General features: G+C 40.6%; 4 protein-coding genes across 4 annotated transcripts; all 4 read left to right on the forward strand.

Moving 5' to 3' along the window:
• The first annotated feature begins 2501 nt into the window (after positions 1 to 2501).
• Positions 2502 to 5176, forward strand: LOC145864335 (uncharacterized). Its single transcript, XM_082969978.1, has 3 exons — positions 2502 to 2874; positions 3336 to 4330; positions 4461 to 5176. Exons 1-3 carry the CDS (start codon positions 2805 to 2807, stop codon positions 4527 to 4529), a joined length of 1134 nt encoding a protein of 377 aa, XP_082826104.1. The 5' UTR covers positions 2502 to 2804; the 3' UTR covers positions 4530 to 5176.
• A 3002-nt stretch (positions 5177 to 8178) lies between these two features.
• LOC145864199 (uncharacterized) lies at positions 8179 to 10945 on the forward strand. The gene is made up of 3 exons (XM_082969318.1): positions 8179 to 8194; positions 9124 to 10118; positions 10255 to 10945. Exons 1-3 carry the CDS (start codon positions 8179 to 8181, stop codon positions 10321 to 10323), a joined length of 1080 nt encoding a protein of 359 aa, XP_082825444.1. The 3' UTR covers positions 10324 to 10945.
• Positions 10946 to 15377: 4432 nt separating this feature from the next.
• LOC145862301 (uncharacterized) lies at positions 15378 to 18087 on the forward strand. Its single transcript, XM_082965765.1, has 3 exons — positions 15378 to 15803; positions 16265 to 17259; positions 17397 to 18087. The coding sequence occupies exons 1-3, from the start codon at positions 15734 to 15736 to the stop codon at positions 17463 to 17465; spliced, it is 1134 nt and encodes a 377-aa protein (XP_082821891.1). The 5' UTR covers positions 15378 to 15733; the 3' UTR covers positions 17466 to 18087.
• Positions 18088 to 22519: 4432 nt separating this feature from the next.
• On the forward strand, positions 22520 to 25346 carry LOC145862302 (uncharacterized). Its single transcript, XM_082965770.1, has 3 exons — positions 22520 to 22945; positions 23407 to 24746; positions 24877 to 25346. Exons 1-3 carry the CDS (start codon positions 22876 to 22878, stop codon positions 24943 to 24945), a joined length of 1479 nt encoding a protein of 492 aa, XP_082821896.1. The 5' UTR covers positions 22520 to 22875; the 3' UTR covers positions 24946 to 25346.
• Positions 25347 to 25563: the final 217 nt, after the last annotated feature.

The following is a 25563-nucleotide window of genomic DNA, read 5'->3' on the forward strand; positions in this document are numbered from 1 at the left end:
ACGCATTCTGATTGGCTGGGCCTGGCTCCCCCAGTGGGTGGGTCTGGCTGCCAGGTGGGTGGGCCTATTCCATCCAAGGCCCACCCATGGCTACACCCCTGCCCAGTCATGTGAAATCCATGGACCTAATGAATTTATTTCAATTGTCTGATTTCCCTATGTGAACTGCACCTATAGTAAAATCTTTCAAATTGTTGCATGTTGTGTTTATATTTCTGTCTGCACATTTTCTTGAGAATTACATGCATTCTCACTCATAACCTCTAGAATAAGAAATCAAAACAGACTCAACGTAATATATTAAAGGAATGAAAAGGGCTTTATTCAACTGTGGCTCCTGAAGTCCCTGCACACATTTACATTTACAAGGTTTCATCTTCACTGAGGACAATCTCAGTATTTGATTTCTTGCCGAGACAATCAAGCAGAGACAATGAAAAGCAAATAAATAAACAAATAGAACAAACCAAACAAAAACACAGTCCCCACATGACACATGACACATGACACATGACATGACACACGACACAAGACATGACACATAGCCCAAGAACCATATTGGTGCGTTTTTCCTAATCAGATGATTACTGATTGTGTTTGTTATTATAAGTTCACTGTAATGTCCAGCGTGGTAATAAACTAACATGGTAATGTAATGTACATGTTGTCTACTAGTCTGTATGTAATATCAACACTCTGGACAGTGAGCTATGGTTTTGTGGTTGAAGGTTTATGTGTATAACTAGATCTACTGTATGGGACAACAAAAAGTACATATGAATAGGGAGTTTAAGCATTTGTAGAGTGACACGGCCTATAAACACAAATTAAAACACATATCAACACAGCCTTATAAATACTAATAAAAACATAGGCTGCATAATACTGAAAACTTTTGTCAATCAACAAAGGAAGATTATCGATGTGCTTTTTTGGAAACCACAACTTATTCCCTAAAAGTACATTCTATTTACATCTTCATTTGGACTAAATATAAAAATATGTACATTAGAGAAACAAGTGTTTTATTTAAACCTTAATTTACTAGGCAAGTCAGTTAAGAACAAATTGTTATTTTCAATGACGGCCTAGGACCAGTGGGTTAACTGCCTTGTTCAGGGGGAGAACGACAGATTTTTTTTTACCTTGTCAGCTCGTGGATTTGATCTTGCAACCTTTCGGTTACTAGTCCAATGCTCTAACAACTAGGCTACAAGTCGCCCCAGTATAAGTATAATATGTGAATCTGTCTTCGTATGTTTTCAGTGCATCTTATCATTATATACAGTCTATAATCTCAGCCCAAAAACAGAGATCTTTTAATACTGTATAACACAATGTTATAATGACTAGGACTGCATTGTGAAAAGTGCCTAAAACCAAAACATCACTACTTCAAAAGCACCTATAAGGAGAATAACAGCTATTGCATTAACACAATAGGAAATTATTCTGATGTTTGCTTCTCTTTTAGACAATGTTGGTACTACGTTGGTAATGGTTGGTACTACTTTGGTAATGGTTGGTACTACGTTAGTATTGACATTCACAACTCCCTGTTTCTATTGCAGAACTCAATACAAGACTGTATACATGCAACTACAAACTGCTTGTCATCAGCAATCAGCACTGAGTGATTTCCACAGTATCACTCTCACAGTCACTCTCACAGTGTCTGAGAAGACAGTCTAGGTTGAACGGGGTGCCGCTGAAGAGGGATTCTTGGCAGGTGGATTTGGGCCGATCGGTGGCTACATCTGGGTTTCTGGGGGGTTTGTTTGGGGGTGGTGGTTGATTATCAGTCTGGTTCTTCTGGATTGTTCTGCTTGCTTATTGCGGGGATCTCCTTTGAGACATGACTGAGTCATGGTATTGAAATTAAAACTTGAAAACTAAAATTTTGTGCAGGCTACCATACTGATGCTCTGTTACATCATCAGCAGTGAGCGGACAACTCGGGAAAAAGGACTGGCTCCATACTACAGCCTCTGTAATGTTCATATATATCACAGTACAATGTTACCTGAACAAATACTCTACTACACATGTGTGTGGAGCATCAGTCATATACCATTGCATTGGCAAAAAGTTTTGATCCTCTGTCTAAAATACTATTATTTTCTGAGCTATTGTCAATTTTGTTTGATAAATAACAGACAATAGGCCTCAAGAATATATCAAATTGTCCTTCTGTTTGTCTAACCAACATATAATGCCTATAGCCAGAGTCCTTTACTGTAATAGAAGACTGCCTGTACAGTTCTTTAAGTTCTCTATTCATAGCATCCTTTTCAGAGGGCTATATTTCACTCAAAAGTCGAATATGGTAAAAAAAAAAGTGAATGTGTGCAAGTTTGTGTGCAAGGCAGTGAACTGGAAAGATATGGCAAAATGACTATAGGCGCGGGTACGCCTACACTGCCCAGGTGTGGAAAAGTGCAGGGCTGAGGGCACTCATTTCTGTGACAGTGCGCACGTCCCGCGCTTTTACGCACGGTCTCTTTGCAGTAATGCATAAACGTTGTTTTGGTGTTATGACACTAGCTTACTCGATATTTTACAACTAATAAAAAATAAGAAATTAAAGATGTTTACATTTGGTTTATGGCTAGAGCTTGTGGTAAAGCGAATTAGAATTCCATTCCGATTCTAAACAATGTGTAATGACGTATCCATCTCTATGCGACCGAGAGGGTCACAATGCCGACGCTTCACATGGAACTCCAGAACCCAAGAGATATGTTCAGAACTCTCAAAAAATCTTCAGTTCTTGATCGACAAACAACGAGAGAGACAGCATTATTATGGCGAGCTTTTCATTCATCTTCCCTGAAGACAGACATTGTTCCATTAAGGACAACGAAGTCAATTCAGGTAAGAACAATAACATACATTTCCGTCTTTAAATACAAAGATTAATTAAATGTGTGATTGTTAGTGGAAAGAAAATAAAAAACGTAGAAGATATGGCTTTAGGCGTTTGTTGTTACTTACCAAACAATGTAACCATGCAAAATGAGATTTTCCAGCTGTCTATGGTGTTACTTAGGCCAATGAAAATACTATATGTCCCAAGTATCTCTCCTTACACCAAAAATGTGCACTTGTTCACTTCCCTTCACTGATTTGAAAGGAAATGACTGGTATATTAAATATGGTAAATATGGTACTAGCCAATGATTTTAGATTTGTTGAAAGTATTGAATGAGTGCACACTTCAGGAGAAATAAGATGTTATTGGGATGCATGAAGAATATGAAGAATGCAATGAATAATATCTCTTGCTTGTAATGCTGAAATCAGTTTTGTTAACCCTGTGTTGGTGTTTCTTTCAGGGTGGATGTCAATGGTGACCCAGCTCAACGCCCTTGGCGGTCCAGAGTCAGAGAGTCAGAAGTTCCGTCAGAGCTTTGCAGAGGAACTTGGTGACAAGTACCACTACGCGAATGCCATCGACAGCTCTCTGCTCTGGACTGTTGGGTACACCCCCTACATTCCCGCAGCTCTGAAAGGAAGAAGCTTCCCCTCTGTCGAGAGCTTCTTCCTGGATGAGTGGGAGCCACTGACACTCCTGCAGACTCCTCAGGTTCTGTCCACCAGTGTTTCCATCGAGGAAGACAACCTGATCCAGTCTGATACAGGCCTAGTGTCTCAGGTTCTGTCCACCAGTGTTTCCATCGAGGAAGACAACCTGATCCAGTCTGATACAGTCCTAGTGTCTCAGGTTCTGTCCACCAGTGTTGCTATCGTGGAGAATGACCTGATCCAGTCTGCTGCAGGCCTAGTGTCTCAGGTTCTGTCCACCAGTGTTTCCATCGTGGAGAATGACCTGATCCAGTCTGCTGCAGGTCTAGTGTCTCAGGTTATGTCTACCAGTGTTGCCATCGTGGAGAGTGACCTGATCCAGTCTGCTGCAGGCCTAGTGTCTCAGGTTCTGTCCACCAGTGTTTCCATCATGGAGAATGACCTGATCCAGTCTGCTGCAGGCCTAGTGTCTCAGGAGCTGTCCAGCAGTGATGCTAGAGTGAAGGATCGTGATGATTCCACACTGAGAGACTCCAACCAACCTGAGGTCCATGTGGCTGATGTCTCAACCAAGAGAAGTAGACTAGTCATCACTATTTCTATGTTTTCAACCGAGAGTTGCAATGCTTCGGTCCATGAAGTTGATGCTATTGCTACCAGCCTGGAGCACTCTGCTGAGAAAATGTCTACCTCTACCGCTGATGGCCACATTGTTTCATCCACTGCTGTTGCCAATCAGAAGAAAACAAGGGGTGGATTCGTCTCAGCTCTTCGGAGATTGTTTACAAGAAAGAACAGGAAGCCTGTCAGTAATACTTATATAGTCTTTTGTACTGTAATATGTTATCATTTATTAACTATTGTTATACTAATATCCAGTGTTGATGGTTGTCTTTAAAATATTTTTCTCTATTGTCTACTTGTCTGTTTTTCAGGCTAAAGTGGCTTCCAAGAAGGAGCACATTCACTTGGTTGACCGCCTCAATGCTGAAGTCACCCACTGAGGACACTCACTCATTGCTGAAAGCATCCAGAATGATGCTTCTGTTTCTCCTCAGCGCCACCTACACCCCTGCCCCTCTCCCCCACACCAAACCCTACCAGGGTTGGGGTGAAATCCAGATCAATTCAGTCAATTCAGGAAGTAAACTGAAATTCCAATTCCAATTGTTTCTCATAGGAGGCAATGAGGTAAATTTGAATTGCTATTGGAATTTCAGTTTATTTACTGAATTGACTGAATTGAAAATGAATTGACCCCAACCCTGATCCCTAAGCCCCCACCCCATCCATTTCTATCTTCAGTAAATTTAGTAGAATTTTATTTGAATGTGTTTTGTATCTTCATTAAAACCACAATACATCTCTAATGAGGGTCACTCATGTTACACATCTAGATTTATCATCAAATATCGTAGAATTCAACAAATGCAGTGGTTTAGCAGTTCAACTTCAGTACTTGTCAATGAGTCATTGCACTGTGACCTTCAGAAACATGTAACATTGTGGAACAACTGAAAACTTTTTCTGACATTCTGTTACAATGTAACTACACTGAACAAAAATATTAACGCAACATGTAAAGTGTTGGTCCCATGTTTCATGAGCTGAAATAAAATCCCAGAAGTGTTCCATATGCACAAAAAGGTTATTTCTCTCAAATGTTGTGTTTACATCCCTATTAGTGAGCATTTCTCCTTTGCCAAGATAATCCATCCACCTGACAGGTGTGGCATATCAAGAAGCTGATTAAACATTATGGTCATTACACAGGTGCATCTTGTACTGGGGAAAATAAGAGGCCACTTTAAAATGAGCCGTTTTGTCACACAACACAATGCCACAGATGTCGGAAGTTTTGAGGCGGCGTGCAATTGGCATGCTGACTGCGGAAATGTTCACAAGAGCCATTGCTAGAGAATTCAATGTTCATTTCTTTACCATAAGCTGTTTCCAATGTGGTTTTAGTGAATTTGGCAGACCACACCAGGGGCTGAGAAGTATTTCTGTCTGTAATAAAGCCCGTTTGTAGGGAAAAACGCATTCTGATTGGCTGGGCCTGGCTCCCCAGTGGGTGGGTCTGGCTGCCAGGTGGGTGGGCCTATTCCATCCAAGGCTGCACCCCTGCACAGTCATGTGGAATCCATGGATTAGGACCTAATTAATTTATTTCAATTGTCTGATTTCCCTATGTGAACTGCACCTATAGTAAAATCTTTCAAATTGTTGCATGTTGTGTTTATATTTCTGTCTGCACATTTTCTTGAGAATTACATGCATTCTCACTCATAACCTCTAGAATAAGAAATCAAAACAGACTCAACGTAATATATTAAAGGAATGAAAAGGGCTTTATTCAACTGTGGCTCCTGAAGTCCCTGCACACATTTACATTTACAAGGTTTCATCTTCACTGAGGACAATCTCAGTATTTGATTTCTTGCCGAGACAATCAAGCAGAGACAATGAAAAGCAAATAAATAAACAAATAGAACAAACCAAACAAAAACACAGTCCCCACATGACACATGACACATGACACATGACATGACACACGACACAAGACATGACACATAGCCCAAGAACCATATTGGTGCGTTTTTCCTAATCAGATGATTACTGATTGTGTTTGTTATTATAAGTTCACTGTAATGTCCAGCGTGGTAATAAACTAACATGGTAATGTAATGTACATGTTGTCTACTAGTCTGTATGTAATATCAACACTCTGGACAGTGAGCTATGGTTTTGTGGTTGAAGGTTTATGTGTATAACTAGATCTACTGTATGGGACAACAAAAAGTACATATGAATAGGGAGTTTAAGCATTTGTAGAGTGACACGGCCTATAAACACAAATGAAAACACATATCAACACAGCCTTATAAATACTAATAAAAACATAGGCTGAATAATACTGAAAACTTTTGTCAATCAACAAAGGAAGATTGACAATGTGCTTTTTTGGAAACCACAACTTATTCCCTAAAAGTACATTCTATTTACATCTTCATTTGGACTAAATATAAAAATATGTACATTAGAGAAACAAGTGTTTTATTTAAACCTTAATTTACTAGGCAAGTCAGTTAAGAACAAATTGTTATTTTCAATGACGGCCTAGGAACAGTGGGTTAACTGCCTTGTTCAGGGGGAGAACGACAGATTTTTTTTTACCTTGTCAGCTCGTGGATTTGAGCTTGCAACCTTTCGGTTACTAGTCCAATGCTCTAACAACTAGGCTACAAGTCGCCCCAGTATAAGTATAATATGTGAATCTGTCTTCGTATGTTTTCAGTGCATCTTATCATTATATACAGTCTATAATCTCAGCCCAAAAACAGAGATCTTTTAATACTGTATAACACAATGTTATAATGACTAGGACTGCATTGTAAAAAGTGCCTAAAACCAAAACATCACTACTTCAAAAGCACCTATAAGGAGAATAACAGCTATTGCATTAACACAATAGGAAATGATTCTGATGTTTGCTTCTCTTTTAGACAATGTTGGTACTACGTTGGTAATGGTTGGTACTACTTTGGTAATGGTTGGTACTACGTTGGTAATGGTTGGCACTACTTTGGTAATGGTTGGTACTACGTTGGTAATGGTTGGCACTACTTTGGTAATGGTTGGTACTATGTTGGTAATGGTTGGTACTACGTTGGTAATGGTTGGTACTACTTTGGTAATGGTTGGTACTACTTTGGTAATGGTTGGTACGACGTGGTAATGGTTGGTACTACGTTGGTAATGGTTGGTACTACTTTGGTAATGGTTGGTACTACTTTAGTATTGACATTCACAACTCCCTGTTTCTATTGCAGAACTCAATAAAATAATGTATACATGCAACTACAAACTGCTTGTCATCTGCAATCAGCACTGAGTGATTTCCACAGTATCACTCTCACAGTCACTCTCACAGTGTCTCAGAAGACAGTCTAGGTTGAACGGGGTGCCGCTGAAGAGGGATTCTTGGCAGGTGGATTTGGGCCGATCGGTGGCTACATCTGGGTTTCTGGGGGGTTTGTTTGGGGGTGGTGGTTGATTATCAGTCTGGTTCTTCTGGATTGTTCTGCTTGATTATTGCGGGGATCTCCTTTGAGACATGACTGAGTCATGGTATTGAAATTAAAACTTGAAAACTAAAATTTTGTGCAGGCTACCATACTGATGCTCTGTTACATCATCAGCAGTGAGCGGACAACTCGGGAAAAAGGACTGGCTCCATACTACAGCCTCTGTAATGTTCATATATATCACAGTACAATGTTACCTGAACAAATACTCTACTACACATGTGTGTGGAGCATCAGTCATATACCATTGCATTGAAATAAGTATTGATCCTCTGTCTAAAATACTATTATTTTCTGAGCTATTGTCAATTTTGTTTGATAAAAAACAGACAATAGGCCTCAAGAATATATCAAATTGTCCTTCTGATTGTCTAACCAACATATAATGCCTATAGCCAGAGTCCTTTACTGTAATAGAAGACTGCCTGTACAGTTCTTTAAGTTCTCTATTCATAGCATCCTTTTCTGAGGGCTATATTTCACTCAAAAGTCGAATATGGTAAAAAAAAAAAGTGAATGTGTGCAAGTTTGTGTGCAAGGCAGTGAACTGGGAAGATAGGGCAAAATGACTATAGGCGCGGGTACGCCTACACTGCCCAGGTGTGGAAAAGTGAAGGGCTGAGGGCACTCATTTCTGTGACAGTGCGCACGTCCCGCGCTTTTACGCACGGTCTCTTTGCAGTAATGCATAAACGTTGTTTTGGTGTTATGACACTAGCTTACTCGATATTTTACAACTAATAAAAAATAAGAAATTAAAGATGTTTACATTTGGTTTATGGCTAGAGCTTGTGCTAAAGCGAATTAGAATTCCATTCCGATTCTAAACAATGTGTAATGACGTATTCCATCTCTATGCGACCGAGAGGGTCACAATGCCGACGCTTCACATGGAACTCCAGAACCCAAGAGATATGTTCAGAACTCTCAAAAAATCTTCAGTTCTTGATCGACAAACAACGAGAGAGACAGCATTATTATGGCGAGCTTTTCATTCATCTTCCCTGAAGACAGACATTGTTCCATTAAGGACAAAGAAGTCAATTCAGGTAAGAACAATAACATACATTTCCGTCTTTAAATACAAAGATTAATTAAATGTGTGATTGTTAGTGGAAAGAAAATAAAAAACGTAGAAGATATGGCTTTAGGCGTTTGTTGTTAGTTACCAAACAATGTAACCATACAACATGATATTTTCCAGCTGACTCGGATGTTACTTAGGCCAATGAAAATACTATATGTCCCAAGTATCTCTCCTTACACCAAAAATGTGCACTTGTTCACTTCCCTTCACTGATTTGAAAGGAAATGACTGGTATAATAAATATGGTTAATATGGTACTAGCCAATGATTTTAGATTTGTTGAAAATATTGAATGAGTGCACACTTCAGGAGAAATAAGATGTTATTGGGATGCATGAAGAATATGAAGAATGCAATGAAGAATATCACTTGCTTGTAATGCTGAAATCAGTTTTGTTAACTCTGTGTTGGTGTTTCTTCCAGGGTGGATGTCAATGGTGACCCAGCTCAACGCCCTTGGCGGTCCAGAGTCAGAGAGTCAGAAGTTCCGTCAGAGCTTTGCAGAGGAACTTGGTGACAAGTACCACTACTCGAATGCCATCGACAGCTCTCTGCTCTGGACTGTTGGGTACACCCCCTACATTCCCGCAGCTCTGAAAGGAAGAAGCTTCCCCTCTGTCGAGAGCTTCTTCCTGGATGAGTGGGAGCCACTGACACTCCTGCAGACTCCTCAGGTTCTGTCCACCAGTGTTTCCATCGAGGAAGACAACCTGATCCAGTCTGCTGCAGGCCTAGTGTCTCAGGTTCTGTCCACCAGTGTTGCTATCGTGGAGAATGACCTGATCCAGTCTGCTGCAGGCCTAGTGTCTCAGGTTCTGTCCACCAGTGTTGCTATCGTGGAGAGTGACCTGATCCAGTCTGCTGCAGGCCTAGTGTCTCAGGTTCTGTCCACCAGTGTTTCCATTGTGGAGAATGACCGGATCCAGTCTGCTGCAGGCCTAGTGTCTCAGGTTCTGTCCACCAGTGTTTCCATCGTGGAGAATGACCTGATCCAGTCTGCTGCAGGCGTAGTGTCTCAGGTTCTGTCCACCAGTGTTGCCATCGTGGAGAGTGACCTGATCCAGTCTGCTGCAGGCCTAGTGTCTCAGGAGCTGTCCAGCAGTGATGCTAGAGTGAAGGATCGTGATGATTCCACACTGAGAGACTCCAACCAACCTGAGGTCCATGTGGCTGATGTCTCAACCAAGAGAAGTAGACTAGTCATCACTATTTCTATGTTTTCAACCGAGAGTTGCAATGCTTCGGTCCATGAAGTTGATGCTATTGCTACCAGCCTGGAGCACTCTGCTGAGAAAATGTCTACCTCTACCGCTGATGGCCACATTGTTTCATCCACTGCTGTTGCCAATCAGAAGAAAACAAGGGGTGGATTCATCTCAGCTCTTCGGAGATTGTTTACAAGAAAGAACAGGAAGCCTGTCAGTAATACTTATATAGTTTTTTGTACTGTAATATGTTATCATTTATTAACTATTGTTATACTAATATCCAGTGTTAATATTTTAAAATATTTTTAAAATATTTTTCTCTATTGTCTACTTGTCTGTTTTTCAGGCTAAAGTGGCTTCCAAGAAGGAGCACATTCACTTGGTTGACCGCCTCAATGCTGAAGTCACCCACTGAGGACACTCACTCATTGCTGAAAGCATCCAGAATGATGCTTCTGTTTCTCCTCAGCGCCACCTACACCCCTGCCCCTCTCCCCCACACCAAACCCTACCAGGGTTGGGGTGAAATCCAGATCAATTCAGTCAATTCAGGAAGTAAACTGAAATTCCAATTCCAATTGTTTCTCATAGGAGGCAATGAGGTAAATTTGAATTGCTATTGGAATTTCAGTTTATTTACTGAATTGACTGAATTGAAAATGAATTGACCCCAACCCTGATCCCTAAGCCCCCACCCCATCCATTTCTATCTTCAGTAAATTTTGTAGAATTTTATTTGAATGTGTTTTGTATCTTCATTAAAACCACAATACATCTCTAATGAGGGTCACTCATGTTACACATCTAGATTTATCATCAAATATCGTAGAATTCAACAAATGCAGTGGTTTAGCAGTTCAACTTCAGTACTTGTCAATGAGTCATTGCACTGTGACCTTCAGAAACATGTAACATTGTGGAACAATTGAAAACTTTTGCTGACATTCTGTTACAATGTAACTACACTGAACAAAAATATTAACGCAACATGTAAAGTGTTGGTCCCATGTTTCATGAGCTGAAATAAAATCCCAGAAGTGTTCCATTAGCACAAAAAGGTTATTTCTCTCAAATGTTGTGTTTACATCCCTATTATTGAGCATTTCTCCTTTGCCAAGATAATCCATCCACCTGACAGGTGTGGCCAGGGGCGAAAATCTGATTTCCACTTTGGAGGGGACAATTACATGAAATTTTCTCAAGAGCAATTCCTGAGGGGGTCACCAAAAGTAGTGCTGTAACACATAGCCTACATTGTAATATGGTAAATGTATATTGAGGAACCAAAGAAATAAGGTGTTTGCCGTACTCCTAACTACCGGTACCCAAAACTACACAACTAATCACAACAGCAATACCATTGCCTTTAACAAATCTTAGTTCAGTCACCAGTTTAAGTTGAGAGTGGGGGTATCCATGGCATTTTCCAATTATGTTCCTATTTCACAAGTCAAAAAAATTGAGAACCTTTCATAATGTTGCCAAACAAAGACTCAACAAACTTACCTGAGACTCCCTGTCTCTGCCAGTCTGTCCCTGCATATCTGTCCCCAACTCTGCTGTCTGTGTGCCATCTGTTGCCTGCTCTGCCTAATGACATCATTGTGAAACATTTCCATTAGAATTTCATTTCTTTCTTATGAACATTTTATCAACTAGTCTTTGGGATATTAGGCTACTAGGGTTCTTACTATGCGTTTTGGTGTATTGAAAAATACTCTGATGTCCGTCTTTTATTTTTCTGCCATTTTTCTACCTGGCTGGCTACACACACAGTGTGTAGGTTATTTACAGTAGGAGATGGGCTTCTATCATCTTCAATCATTCTATATGGGCTTCGATCTAAAAGGTAGCTAGCAAATGTGAAACGGATTAAAATGACAAGAGTTGACAGCTGTATGAGTTCACCATTTACACAACATATGCTGCAACCATTTGTAATTTTAATAGTTTGTTTCATATTGCCTGGCTTCCAACAATAGCTGAATTTGCAAAGCTAGCGAGCACCAATTCAGTTTCAGTGGTGTTTGCTATAATCTTTGCTACCCGGGTTAAATAAAGGTGAAATAAAATAAATAAATAAATAAAAGTTCCCTTGCGACAATGTAGCTTTTGCAACGAGACCATTAAATATATTTAAGACAATGGTAGATGAGAGTGTAGTTCTGTTCAGTTTGGACTTCAGTTTATCGCTAACCTTATCACAGGGACATTGAAGCACTAACTTACATCATCTGCATGCTGATTCCATCTTTGACGACGCCACATAAATGGAATAGGTACTAGCTAGCTTAATAGTTAATATTTGCACGCTAGCTCTGCATATTCAGCTAGTGTGTGTCTGTGCGCGATTGACTGGATGAACCTCACGGCAGTTACGTAGCAAGCTAAGGAACTGGCAGTGGATCAAACCATTGTGAGGCAAAGGGCGGGGGGGGTCGCAATCTTTTGAAACTTAAAAACGCGCTATTAAGTGTCTATAATCAGCACAATTGCTTTCATTGCGTATTATTAATATTATTTAAATTACATAGTTATGTTTCAGTGATATATTGGGGGGGACAAATCATATTTTTCCCAGGATGAGAGGGTCGTGTCCCCCCCGTCCCCCCCGGGATTTCCGCCCCTGGGTGTGGCATATCAACAAGCTGATTAAACATTATGGTCATTACACAGGTGCATCTTGTACTGGGGAAAATAAGAGGCCACTTTAAAATGAGCCGTTTTGTCACACAACACAATGCCACAGATGTTGGAAGTTTTGAGGGAGCGTGCAATTGGCATGCTGACTGCGGAAATGTTCACCAGAGCTGTTGCTAGAGAATTCAATGTTCATTTCTTTACCATAAGCTGTTTCCAATGTGGTTTTAGCGAATTTGGCAGACCACACCAGGGGCTGAGGAGTATTTCTGTCTCTAATAAAGCCCGTTTGTAGGGAAAAACGCATTCTGATTGGCTGGGCCTGGCTCCCCCAGTGGGTGGGTCTGGCTGCCAGGTGGGTGGGCCTATTCCATCCAAGGCCCACCCATGGCTACACCCCTGCCCAGTCATGTGAAATCCATGGACCTAATGAATTTATTTCAATTGTCTGATTTCCCTATGTGAACTGCACCTATAGTAAAATCTTTCAAATTGTTGCATGTTGTGTTTATATTTCTGTCTGCACATTTTCTTGAGAATTACATGCATTCTCACTCATAACCTCTAGAATAAGAAATCAAAACAGACTCAACGTAATATATTAAAGGAATGAAAAGGGCTTTATTCAACTGTGGCTCCTGAAGTCCCTGCACACATTTACATTTACAAGGTTTCATCTTCACTGAGGACAATCTCAGTATTTGATTTTTGCCGAGACAATCAAGCAGAGACAATGAAAAGCAAATAAATAAACAAATAGAACAAACCAAACAAAAACACAGTCCCCACATGACACATGACACATGACACATGACATGACACACGACACAAGACATGACACATAGCCCAAGAACCATATTGGTGCGTTTTTCCTAATCAGATGATTACTGATTGTGTTTGTTATTATAAGTTCACTGTAATGTCCAGCGTGGTAATAAACTAACATGGTAATGTAATGTACATGTTGTCTACTAGTCTGTATGTACTATCAACACTCTGGACAGTGAGCTATGGTTTTGTGGTTGAAGGTTTATGTGTATAACTAGATCTACTGTATGGGACAACAAAAAGTACATATGAATAGGGAGTTTAAGCATTTGTAGAGTGACACGGCCTATAAACACAAATGAAAACACATATCAACACAGCCTTATAAATACTAATAAAAACATAGGCTGAATAATACTGAAAACTTTTGTCAATCAACAAAGGAAGATTGACAATGTGGTTTTTTGGAAACCACAACTTATTCCCTAAAAGTACATTCTATTTACATCTTCATTTGGACTAAATATAAAAATATGTACATTAGAGAAACAAGTGTTTTATTTAAACCTTAATTTACTAGGCAAGTCAGTTAAGAACAAAATGTTATTTTCAATGACGGCCTTGGAACAGTGGGTTAACTGCCTTGTTCAGGGGGAGAACGACAGATTTTTTTTTTACCTTGTCAGCTCGTGGATTTGATCTTGCAACCTTTCGGTTACTAGTCCAATGCTCTAACAACTAGGCTACAAGTCGCCCCAGTATAAGTATAATATGTGAATCTGTCTTCGTATGTTTTCAGTGCATCTTATCATTATATACAGTATATAATCTCAGCCCAAAAACAGAGATCTTTTAATACTGTATAACACAATGTTATAATGACTAGGACTGCATTGTGAAAAGTGCCTAAAACCAAAACATCACTACTTCAAAAGCACCTATAGGGAGAATAACAGCTATTGCATTAACACAATAGGAAATTATTCTGATGTTTGCTTCTCTTTTAGACAATGTTGGTACTACGTTGGTAATGGTTGGTACTACTTTGGTAATGGTTGGTACTACGTTGGTAATGGTTGGTACTACGTGGTAATGGTTGGTACTACGTTGGTAATGGTTGGTACTACTTTGGTAATGGTTGGTACAACTTTAGTATTGACATTCACAACTCCCTGTTTCTATTGCAGAACTCAATAAAAGAATGTATACATGCAACTACAAACTGCTTGTCATCTGCAATCAGCACTGAGTGATTTCCACAGTATCACTCTCACAGTCACTCTCACAGTGTCTCAGAAGACAGTCTAGGTTGAACGGGGTGCCGCTGAAGAGGGATTCTTGGCAGGTGGATTTGGGCCGATCGGTGGCTACATCTGGGTTTCTGGGGGGTTTGTTTGGGGGTGGTGGTTGATTATCAGTCTGGTTCTTCTGGATTGTTCTGCTTGCTTATTGCGGGGATCTCCTTTGAGACATGACTGAGTCATGGTATTGAAATTAAAACTTGAAAACTAAAATTTTGTGCAGGCTACCATACTGATGCTCTGTTACATCATCAGCAGTGAGCGGACAACTCGGGAAAAAGGACTGGCTCCATACTACAGCCTCTGTAATGTTCATATATATCACAGTACAATGTTACCTGAACAAATACTCTACTACACGTGTGTGGAGCATCAGTCATATACCATTGCATTGGCAAAAAGTATTGATCCTTGTCTAAAATACTATTATTTTCTGAGCTATTGTCAATTTTGTTTGATAAAAAACAGACAATAGGCCTCAAGAATATATCAAATTGTCCTTCTGTTTGTCTAACCAACATATAATGCCTATAGCCAGAGTCCTTTACTGTAATAGAAGACTGCCTGTACAGTTCTTTAAGTTCTCTATTCATAGCATCCTTTTCAGAGGGCTATATTTCACTCAAAAGTCGAATATGGTAAAAAAAAATGTGAATGTGTGCAAGTTTGTGTGCAAGGCAGTGAACTGGAAAGATAGGGAAAAATGACTATAGGCGCGGGTACGCCTACACTGCCCAGGTGTGGAAAAGTGCAGGGCTGAGGGCACTCATTTCTGTGACAGTGCGCACGTCCCGCGCTTTTACGCACGGTCTCTTTGCAGTAATGCATAAACGTTGTTTTGGTGTTATGACACTAGCTTACTCGATATTTTACAACTAATAAAAAAGAAGAAATTAAAGATGTTTACATTTGGTTTATGGCTAGAGCTTGTGGTAAAGCGAATTACAATTCCATTCCGGTTCTAAACAATGTGTTATGACGTATCCATCTCTATGCGACCGAGAGGGTCACAATGCCGACGCTTCACATGGAACTCCAGAACCCAAGAGATATGTTCAGAACTCTCAAAAAATCTTCAGTTCTTGATCGACAAACAACGAGAGAGACAGCATTATTATGGCGAGCTTTTCATTCATCTTCCCTGAAGACAGACATTGTTCCATTAAGGACAACGAAGTCAATTCAGGTAAGAACAATAACATACATTTCCGTCTTTAAATACAAAGATTAATTAAATGTGTGATTGTTAGTGGAAAGAAAATAAAAAACGTAGAAGATATGGCTTTAGGCGTTTGTTGTTAGTTACCAAACAATGTAACCATGCAAAATGAGATTTTCCAGCTGACTATGGTGTTACTTAGGCCAATGAAAATACTATATGTCCCAAGTATCTCTCCTTACACCAAAAATGTGCACTTGTTCACTTCCCTTCACTGATTTGAAAGGAAATGACTGGTATATTAAATATGGTTAATATGGTACCAGCCAATGATTTTAGATTTGTTGAAAGTATTGAATGAGTGCACACTTCAGGAGAAATAAGATGTTATTGGGATGCATGAAGAATATGAAGAATGCAATGAAGAATATCTCTTGCTTGTAATGCTGAAATCAGTTTTGTTAACCCTGTGTTGGTGTTTCTTTCAGGGTGGATGTCAATGGTGACCCAGCTCAACGCCCTTGGCGGTCCAGAGTCAGAGAGTCAGAAGTTCCGTCAGAGCTTTGCAGAGGAACTTGGTGACAAGTACCACTACGCGAATGCCATCGACAGCTCTCTGCTCTGGACTGTTGGGTACACCCCCTACATTCCCGCAGCTCTGAAAGGAAGAAGCTTCCCCTCTGTCGAGAGCTTCTTCCTGGATGAGTGGGAGCCACTGACACTCCTGCAGACTCCTCAGGTTCTGTCCACCAGTGTTTCCATCGAGGAAGACAACCTGATCCAGTCTGCTGCAGGCCTAGTGTCTCAGGTTCTGTCCACCAGTGTTGCTATCGTGGAGAATGACCTGATCCAGTCTGCTGCAGGCCTAGTGTCTCAGGTTCTGTCCACCAGTGTTGCTATCGTGGAGAGTGACCTGATCCAGTCTGCTGCAGGCCTAGTGTCTCAGGTTCTGTCCACCAGTGTTTCCATTGTGGAGAATGACCGGATCCAGTCTGCTGCAGGCCTAGTGTCTCAGGTTCTGTCCACCAGTGTTTCCATCGTGGAGAATGACCTGATCCAGTCTGCTGCAGGCGTAGTGTCTCAGGTTCTGTCCACCAGTGTTGCCATCGTGGAGAGTGACCTGATCCAGTCTGCTGCAGGCCTAGTGTCTCAGGAGCTGTCCAGCAGTGATGCTAGAGTGAAGGATCGTGATGATTCCACACTGAGAGACTCCAACCAACCTGAGGTCCATGTGGCTGATGTCTCAACCAAGAGAAGTAGACTAGTCATCACTATTTCTATGTTTTCAACCGAGAGTTGCAATGCTTCGGTCCATGAAGTTGATGCTATTGCTACCAGCCTGGAGCACTCTGCTGAGAAAATGTCTACCTCTACCGCTGATGGCCACATTGTTTCATCCACTGCTGTTGCCAATCAGAAGAAAACAAGGGGTGGATTCATCTCAGCTCTTCGGAGATTGTTTACAAGAAAGAACAGGAAGCCTGTCAGTAATACTTATATAGTTTTTTGTACTGTAATATGTTATCATTTATTAACTATTGTTATACTAATATCCAGTGTTAATATTTTAAAATATTTTTTAAAATATTTTTCTCTATTGTCTACTTGTCTGTTTTTCAGGCTAAAGTGGCTTCCAAGAAGGAGCACATTCACTTGGTTGACCGCCTCAATGCTGAAGTCACCCACTGAGGACACTCACTCATTGCTGAAAGCATCCAGAATGATGCTTCTGTTTCTCCTCAGCGCCACCTACACCCCTGCCCCTCTCCCCCACACCAAACCCTACCAGGGTTGGGGTGAAATCCAGATCAATTCAGTCAATTCAGGAAGTAAACTGAAATTCCAATTCCAATTGTTTCTCATAGGAGGCAATGAGGTAAATTTGAATTGCTATTGGAATTTCAGTTTATTTACTGAATTGACTGAATTGAAAATGAATTGACCCCAACCCTGATCCCTAAGCCCCCACCCCATCCATTTCTATCTTCAGTAAATTTTGTAGAATTTTATTTGAATGTGTTTTGTATCTTCATTAAAACCACAATACATCTCTAATGAGGGTCACTCATGTTACACATCTAGATTTATCATCAAATATCGTAGAATTCAACAAATGCAGTGGTTTAGCAGTTCAACTTCAGTACTTGTCAATGAGTCATTGCACTGTGACCTTCAGAAACATGTAACATTGTGGAACAATTGAAAACTTTTGCTGACATTCTGTTACAATGTAACTACACTGAACAAAAATATTAACGCAACATGTAAAGTGTTGGTCCCATGTTTCATGAGCTGAAATAAAATCCCAGAAGTGTTCCATTAGCACAAAAAGGTTATTTCTCTCAAATGTTGTGTTTACATCCCTATTATTGAGCATTTCTCCTTTGCCAAGATAATCCATCCACCTGACAGGTGTGGCCAGGGGCGAAAATCTGATTTCCACTTTGGAGGGGACAATTACATGAAATTTTCTCAAGAGCAATTCCTGAGGGGGTCACCAAAAGTAGTGCTGTAACACATAGCCTACATTGTAATATGGTAAATGTATATTGAGGAACCAAAGAAATAAGGTGTTTGCCGTACTCCTAACTACCGGTACCCAAAACTACACAACTAATCACAACAGCAATACCATTGCCTTTAACAAATCTTAGTTCAGTCACCAGTTTAAGTTGAGAGTGGGGGTATCCATGGCATTTTCCAATTATGTTCCTATTTCACAAGTCAAAAAAATTGAGAACCTTTCATAATGTTGCCAAACAAAGACTCAACAAACTTACCTGAGACTCCCTGTCTCTGCCAGTCTGTCCCTGCATATCTGTCCCCAACTCTGCTGTCTGTGTGCCATCTGTTGCCTGCTCTGCCTAATGACATCATTGTGAAACATTTCCATTAGAATTTCATTTCTTTCTTATGAACATTTTATCAACTAGTCTTTGGGATATTAGGCTACTAGGGTTCTTACTATGCGTTTTGGTGTATTGAAAAATACTCTGATGTCCGTCTTTTATTTTTCTGCCATTTTTCTACCTGGCTGGCTACACACACAGTGTGTAGGTTATTTACAGTAGGAGATGGGCTTCTATCATCTTCAATCATTCTATATGGGCTTCGATCTAAAAGGTAGCTAGCAAATGTGAAACGGATTAAAATGACAAGAGTTGACAGCTGTATGAGTTCACCATTTACACAACATATGCTGCAACCATTTGTAATTTTAATAGTTTGTTTCATATTGCCTGGCTTCCAACAATAGCTGAATTTGCAAAGCTAGCGAGCACCAATTCAGTTTCAGTGGTGTTTGCTATAATCTTTGCTACCCGGGTTAAATAAAGGTGAAATAAAATAAATAAATAAATAAAAGTTCCCTTGCGACAATGTAGCTTTTGCAACGAGACCATTAAATATATTTAAGACAATGGTAGATGAGAGTGTAGTTCTGTTCAGTTTGGACTTCAGTTTATCGCTAACCTTATCACAGGGACATTGAAGCACTAACTTACATCATCTGCATGCTGATTCCATCTTTGACGACGCCACATAAATGGAATAGGTACTAGCTAGCTTAATAGTTAATATTTGCACGCTAGCTCTGCATATTCAGCTAGTGTGTGTCTGTGCGCGATTGACTGGATGAACCTCACGGCAGTTACGTAGCAAGCTAAGGAACTGGCAGTGGATCAAACCATTGTGAGGCAAAGGGCGGGGGGGGTCGCAATCTTTTGAAACTTAAAAACGCGCTATTAAGTGTCTATAATCAGCACAATTGCTTTCATTGCGTATTATTAATATTATTTAAATTACATAGTTATGTTTCAGTGATATATTGGGGGGGACAAATCATATTTTTCCCAGGATGAGAGGGTCGTGTCCCCCCCGTCCCCCCCGGGATTTCCGCCCCTGGGTGTGGCATATCAACAAGCTGATTAAACATTATGGTCATTACACAGGTGCATCTTGTACTGGGGAAAATAAGAGGCCACTTTAAAATGAGCCGTTTTGTCACACAACACAATGCCACAGATGTTGGAAGTTTTGAGGGAGCGTGCAATTGGCATGCTGACTGCGGAAATGTTCACCAGAGCTGTTGCTAGAGAATTCAATGTTCATTTCTTTACCATAAGCTGTTTCCAATGTGGTTTTAGCGAATTTGGCAGACCACACCAGGGGCTGAGGAGTATTTCTGTCTCTAATAAAGCCCGTTTGTAGGGAAAAACGCATTCTGATTGGCTGGGCCTGGCTCCCCCAGTGGGTGGGTCTGGCTGCCAGGTGGGTGGGCCTATTCCATCCAAGGCCCACCCATGGCTACACCCCTGCCCAGTCATGTGAAATCCATGGACCTAATGAATTTATTTCAATTGTCTGATTTCCCTATGTGAACTGCACCTATAGTAAAATCTTTCAAATTGTTGCATGTTGTGTTTATATTTCTGTCTGCACATTTTCTTGAGAATTACATGCATTCTCACTCATAACCTCTAGAATAAGAAATCAAAACAGACTCAACGTAATATATTAAAGGAATGAAAAGGGCTTTATTCAACTGTGGCTCCTGAAGTCCCTGCACACATTTACATTTACAAGGTTTCATCTTCACTGAGGACAATCTCAGTATTTGATTTTTGCCGAGACAATCAAGCAGAGACAATGAAAAGCAAATAAATAAACAAATAGAACAAACCAAACAAAAACACAGTCCCCACATGACACATGACACATGACACATGACATGACACACGACACAAGACATGACACATAGCCCAAGAACCATATTGGTGCGTTTTTCCTAATCAGATGATTACTGATTGTGTTTGTTATTATAAGTTCACTGTAATGTCCAGCGTGGTAATAAACTAACATGGTAATGTAATGTACATGTTGTCTACTAGTCTGTATGTACTATCAACACTCTGGACAGTGAGCTATGGTTTTGTGGTTGAAGGTTTATGTGTATAACTAGATCTACTGTATGGGACAACAAAAAGTACATATGAATAGGGAGTTTAAGCATTTGTAGAGTGACACGGCCTATAAACACAAATTAAAACACATATCAACACAGCCTTATAAATACTAATAAAAACATAGGCTGAATAATACTGAAAACTTTTGTCAATCAACAAAGGAAGATTGACAATGTGGTTTTTTGGAAACCACAACTTATTCCCTAAAAGTACATTCTATTTACATCTTCATTTGGACTAAATATAAAAATATGTACATTAGAGAAACAAGTGTTTTATTTAAACCTTAATTTACTAGGCAAGTCAGTTAAGAACAAAATGTTATTTTCAATGACGGCCTTGGAACAGTGGGTTAACTGCCTTGTTCAGGGGGAGAACGACAGATTTTTTTTTTACCTTGTCAGCTCGTGGATTTGATCTTGCAACCTTTCGGTTACTAGTCCAATGCTCTAACAACTAGGCTACAAGTCGCCCCAGTATAAGTATAATATGTGAATCTGTCTTCGTATGTTTTCAGTGCATCTTATCATTATATACAGTATATAATCTCAGCCCAAAAACAGAGATCTTTTAATACTGTATAACACAATGTTATAATGACTAGGACTGCATTGTGAAAAGTGCCTAAAACCAAAACATCACTACTTCAAAAGCACCTATAGGGAGAATAACAGCTATTGCATTAACACAATAGGAAATTATTCTGATGTTTGCTTCTCTTTTAGACAATGTTGGTACTACGTTGGTAATGGTTGGTACTACTTTGGTAATGGTTGGTACTACGTTGGTAATGGTTGGTACTACGTGGTAATGGTTGGTACTACGTTGGTAATGGTTGGTACTACTTTGGTAATGGTTGGTACAACTTTAGTATTGACATTCACAACTCCCTGTTTCTATTGCAGAACTCAATAAAAGAATGTATACATGCAACTACAAACTGCTTGTCATCTGCAATCAGCACTGAGTGATTTCCACAGTATCACTCTCACAGTCACTCTCACAGTGTCTCAGAAGACAGTCTAGGTTGAACGGGGTGCCGCTGAAGAGGGATTCTTGGCAGGTGGATTTGGGCCGATCGGTGGCTACATCTGGGTTTCTGGGGGGTTTGTTTGGGGGTGGTGGTTGATTATCAGTCTGGTTCTTCTGGATTGTTCTGCTTGCTTATTGCGGGGATCTCCTTTGAGACATGACTGAGTCATGGTATTGAAATTAAAACTTGAAAACTAAAATTTTGTGCAGGCTACCATACTGATGCTCTGTTACATCATCAGCAGTGAGCGGACAACTCGGGAAAAAGGACTGGCTCCATACTACAGCCTCTGTAATGTTCATATATATCACAGTACAATGTTACCTGAACAAATACTCTACTACACGTGTGTGGAGCATCAGTCATATACCATTGCATTGGCAAAAAGTATTGATCCTTGTCTAAAATACTATTATTTTCTGAGCTATTGTCAATTTTGTTTGATAAAAAACAGACAATAGGCCTCAAGAATATATCAAATTGTCCTTCTGTTTGTCTAACCAACATATAATGCCTATAGCCAGAGTCCTTTACTGTAATAGAAGACTGCCTGTACAGTTCTTTAAGTTCTCTATTCATAGCATCCTTTTCAGAGGGCTATATTTCACTCAAAAGTCGAATATGGTAAAAAAAAATGTGAATGTGTGCAAGTTTGTGTGCAAGGCAGTGAACTGGAAAGATAGGGAAAAATGACTATAGGCGCGGGTACGCCTACACTGCCCAGGTGTGGAAAAGTGCAGGGCTGAGGGCACTCATTTCTGTGACAGTGCGCACGTCCCGCGCTTTTACGCACGGTCTCTTTGCAGTAATGCATAAACGTTGTTTTGGTGTTATGACACTAGCTTACTCGATATTTTACAACTAATAAAAAAGAAGAAATTAAAGATGTTTACATTTGGTTTATGGCTAGAGCTTGTGGTAAAGCGAATTACAATTCCATTCCGGTTCTAAACAATGTGTTATGACGTATCCATCTCTATGCGACCGAGAGGGTCACAATGCCGACGCTTCACATGGAACTCCAGAACCCAAGAGATATGTTCAGAACTCTCAAAAAATCTTCAGTTCTTGATCGACAAACAACGAGAGAGACAGCATTATTATGGCGAGCTTTTCATTCATCTTCCCTGAAGACAGACATTGTTCCATTAAGGACAACGAAGTCAATTCAGGTAAGAACAATAACATACATTTCCGTCTTTAAATACAAAGATTAATTAAATGTGTGATTGTTAGTGGAAAGAAAATAAAAAACGTAGAAGATATGGCTTTAGTCGTTTGTTGTTAGTTACCAAACAATGTAACCATGCAAAATGAGATTTTCCAGCTGACTATGGTGTTACTTAGGCCAATGAAAATACTATATGTCCCAAGTATCTCTCCTTACACCAAAAATGTGCACTTGTTCACTTCCCTTCACTGATTTGAAAGGAAATGACTGGTATATTAAATATGGTTAATATGGTACCAGCCAATGATTTTAGATTTGTTGAAAGTATTGAATGAGTGCACACTTCAGGAGAAATAAGATGTTATTGGGATGCATGAAGAATATGAAGAATTCAATGAAGAATATCTCTTGCTTGTAATGCTGAAATCAGTTTTGTTAACCCTGTGTTGGTGTTTCTTTCAGGGTGGATGTCAATGGTGACCCAGCTCAACGCCCTTGGCGGTCCAGAGTCAGAGAGTCAGAAGTTCCGTCAGAGCTTTGCAGAGGAACTTGGTGACAAGTACCACTACGCGAATGCCATCGACAGCTCTCTGCTCTGGACTGTTGGGTACACCCCCTACATTCCCGCAGCTCTGAAAGGAAGAAGCTTCCCCTCTGTCGAGAGCTTCTTCCTGGATGAGTGGGAGCCACTGACACTCCTGCAGACTCCTCAGGTTCTGTCCACCAGTGTTTCCATCGAGGAAGACAACCTGATCCAATCTACTGCAGGCCTAGTGTCTCAGGATCTGTCCACCAGTGTTGCCATCGTGGAGAATGACCTGATCCAATCTACTGCAGGCCTAGTGTCTCAGGTTCTCTCCACCAGTGTTGCCATCGTGGAGAATGACCTGATCCAGTCTGCTGCAGGCCTAGTGTCTCAGGTTCTGTCCACCAGTGTTACCATCGTGGAGAATGACCGGATCCAGTCTGCTGCAGGCCTAGTGTCTCTGGTTCTGTCCACCAGTGTTACCATCGTGGAGAATGACCGGATCCAGTCTGCTGCAGGCCTAGTGTCTCAGGTTCTGTCCACCAGTGTTTCCATCGTGGAGAATGACCGGATCCAGTCTGCTGCAGGCATAGTGTCTCAGGTTCTGTCCACCAGTGTTGCCATCGTGGAGAATGACCTGATCCAGTCTGCTGCAGGCCTAGTGTCTCTGGTTCTGTCCACCAGTGTTACCATCGTGGAGAATGACCGGATCCAGTCTGCTGCAGGCCTAGTGTCTCAGGTTCTGTCCACCAGTGTTTCCATCGTGGAGAATGACCTGATCCAGTCTGCTGCAGGCGTAGTGTCTCAGGTTCTGTCCACCAGTGTTGCCATCGTGGAGAGTGACCTGATCCAGTCTGCTGCAGGCCTAGTGTCTCAGGAGCTGTCCACCAGTGTTGCCATCGTGGAGAGTGACCTGATCCAGTCTGCTGCAGGCCTAGTGTCTCAGGAGCTGTCCAGCAGTGATGCTAGAGTGAAGGATCGTGATGATTCCACACTGAGAGACTCCAACCAACCTGAGGTCCATGTGGCTGATGTCTCAACCAAGACAAGTAGACTAGTCATCACTATTTCTATGTTTTCAACCGAGAGTTGCAATGCTTCGGTCCATGAAGTTGATGCTATTGCTACCAGCCTGGAGCACTCTGCTGAGAAAATGTCTACCTCTACCGCTGATGGCCACATTGTTTCATCCACTGCTGTTGCCAATCAGAAGAAAACAAGGGGTGGATTCGTCTCAGCTCTTCGGAGATTGTTTACAAGAAAGAACAGGAAGCCTGTCAGTAATACTTATATAGTCTTTTGTACTGTAATATGTTATCATTTATTAACTATTGTTATACTAATATCCAGTGTTAATGGTTGTCTTTAAAATATTTTTCTCTATTGTCTACTTGTCTGTTTTTCAGGCTAAAGTGGCTTCCAAGAAGGAGCACATTCACTTGGTTGACCGCCTCAATGCTGAAGTCACCCACTGAGGACACTGAAAGCATCCAGAATGATGCTTCTGTTTCTCCTCAGCGCCACCTACACCCCTGCCCCTCTCCCCCACACCAAACCCTACCAGGGTTGGGGTGAAATCCAGATCAATTCAGTCAATTCAGGAAGTAAACTGAAATTCCAATTCCAATTGTTTCTCATAGGAGGCAATGAGGTAAATTTGAATTGCTATTGGAATTTCAGTTTTACTGAATTGACTGAATTGAAAATGAATTGACCCCAACCCTGATCCCTAAGCCCCCACCCCATCCATTTCTATCTTCAGTAAATTTTGTAGAATTTTATTTGAATGTGTTTTGTATCTTCATTAAAACCACAATACATCTCTAATGAGGGTCACTCATGTTACACATCTAGATTTATCATCAAATATCGTAGAATTCAACAAATGCAGTGGTTTAGCAGTTCAACTTCAGTACTTGTCAATGAGTCATTGCACTGTGACCTTCAGAAACATGTAACATTGTGGAACAACTGAAAACTTTTGCTGACATTCTGTTACAATGTAACTACACTGAACAAAAATATTAACGCAACATGTAAAGTGTTGGTCCCATGTTTCATGAGCAGAAATAAAATCCCAGAAGTGTTCCATA

Source organism: Salmo salar, chromosome 02 (genome assembly GCF_965601325.2).
Source record: "Salmo salar chromosome 02, fSalSal1, whole genome shotgun sequence".
Taxonomy (NCBI): Eukaryota; Metazoa; Chordata; class Actinopteri; order Salmoniformes; family Salmonidae; genus Salmo; species Salmo salar.

What these genes read in the sequence shown, in the direction of transcription:
- LOC145864335 (XM_082969978.1), top strand. Translation starts at nt 2,805, where the DNA reads ATGGCGAGCTTTTCATTCATCTTCCCTGAAGACAGACATTGTTCCATT. An exon ending in GGACAACGAAGTCAATTCAG is followed by an intron (nt 2,875 to 3,335) that starts GTAAGAACAATA and finishes TGTTTCTTTCAG; the next exon opens with GGTGGATGTCAATGGTGACC. An exon ending in CAAGAAAGAACAGGAAGCCT is followed by an intron (nt 4,331 to 4,460) that starts GTCAGTAATACT and finishes TCTGTTTTTCAG; the next exon opens with GCTAAAGTGGCTTCCAAGAA.
- LOC145864199 (XM_082969318.1), top strand. An exon ending in CAAGAAAGAACAGGAAGCCT is followed by an intron (nt 10,119 to 10,254) that starts GTCAGTAATACT and finishes TCTGTTTTTCAG; the next exon opens with GCTAAAGTGGCTTCCAAGAA.
- LOC145862302 (XM_082965770.1), top strand. Translation starts at nt 22,876, where the DNA reads ATGGCGAGCTTTTCATTCATCTTCCCTGAAGACAGACATTGTTCCATT. An exon ending in GGACAACGAAGTCAATTCAG is followed by an intron (nt 22,946 to 23,406) that starts GTAAGAACAATA and finishes TGTTTCTTTCAG; the next exon opens with GGTGGATGTCAATGGTGACC. An exon ending in CAAGAAAGAACAGGAAGCCT is followed by an intron (nt 24,747 to 24,876) that starts GTCAGTAATACT and finishes TCTGTTTTTCAG; the next exon opens with GCTAAAGTGGCTTCCAAGAA.
- LOC145862301 (XM_082965765.1), top strand. Translation starts at nt 15,734, where the DNA reads ATGGCGAGCTTTTCATTCATCTTCCCTGAAGACAGACATTGTTCCATT. An exon ending in GGACAACGAAGTCAATTCAG is followed by an intron (nt 15,804 to 16,264) that starts GTAAGAACAATA and finishes TGTTTCTTTCAG; the next exon opens with GGTGGATGTCAATGGTGACC. An exon ending in CAAGAAAGAACAGGAAGCCT is followed by an intron (nt 17,260 to 17,396) that starts GTCAGTAATACT and finishes TCTGTTTTTCAG; the next exon opens with GCTAAAGTGGCTTCCAAGAA.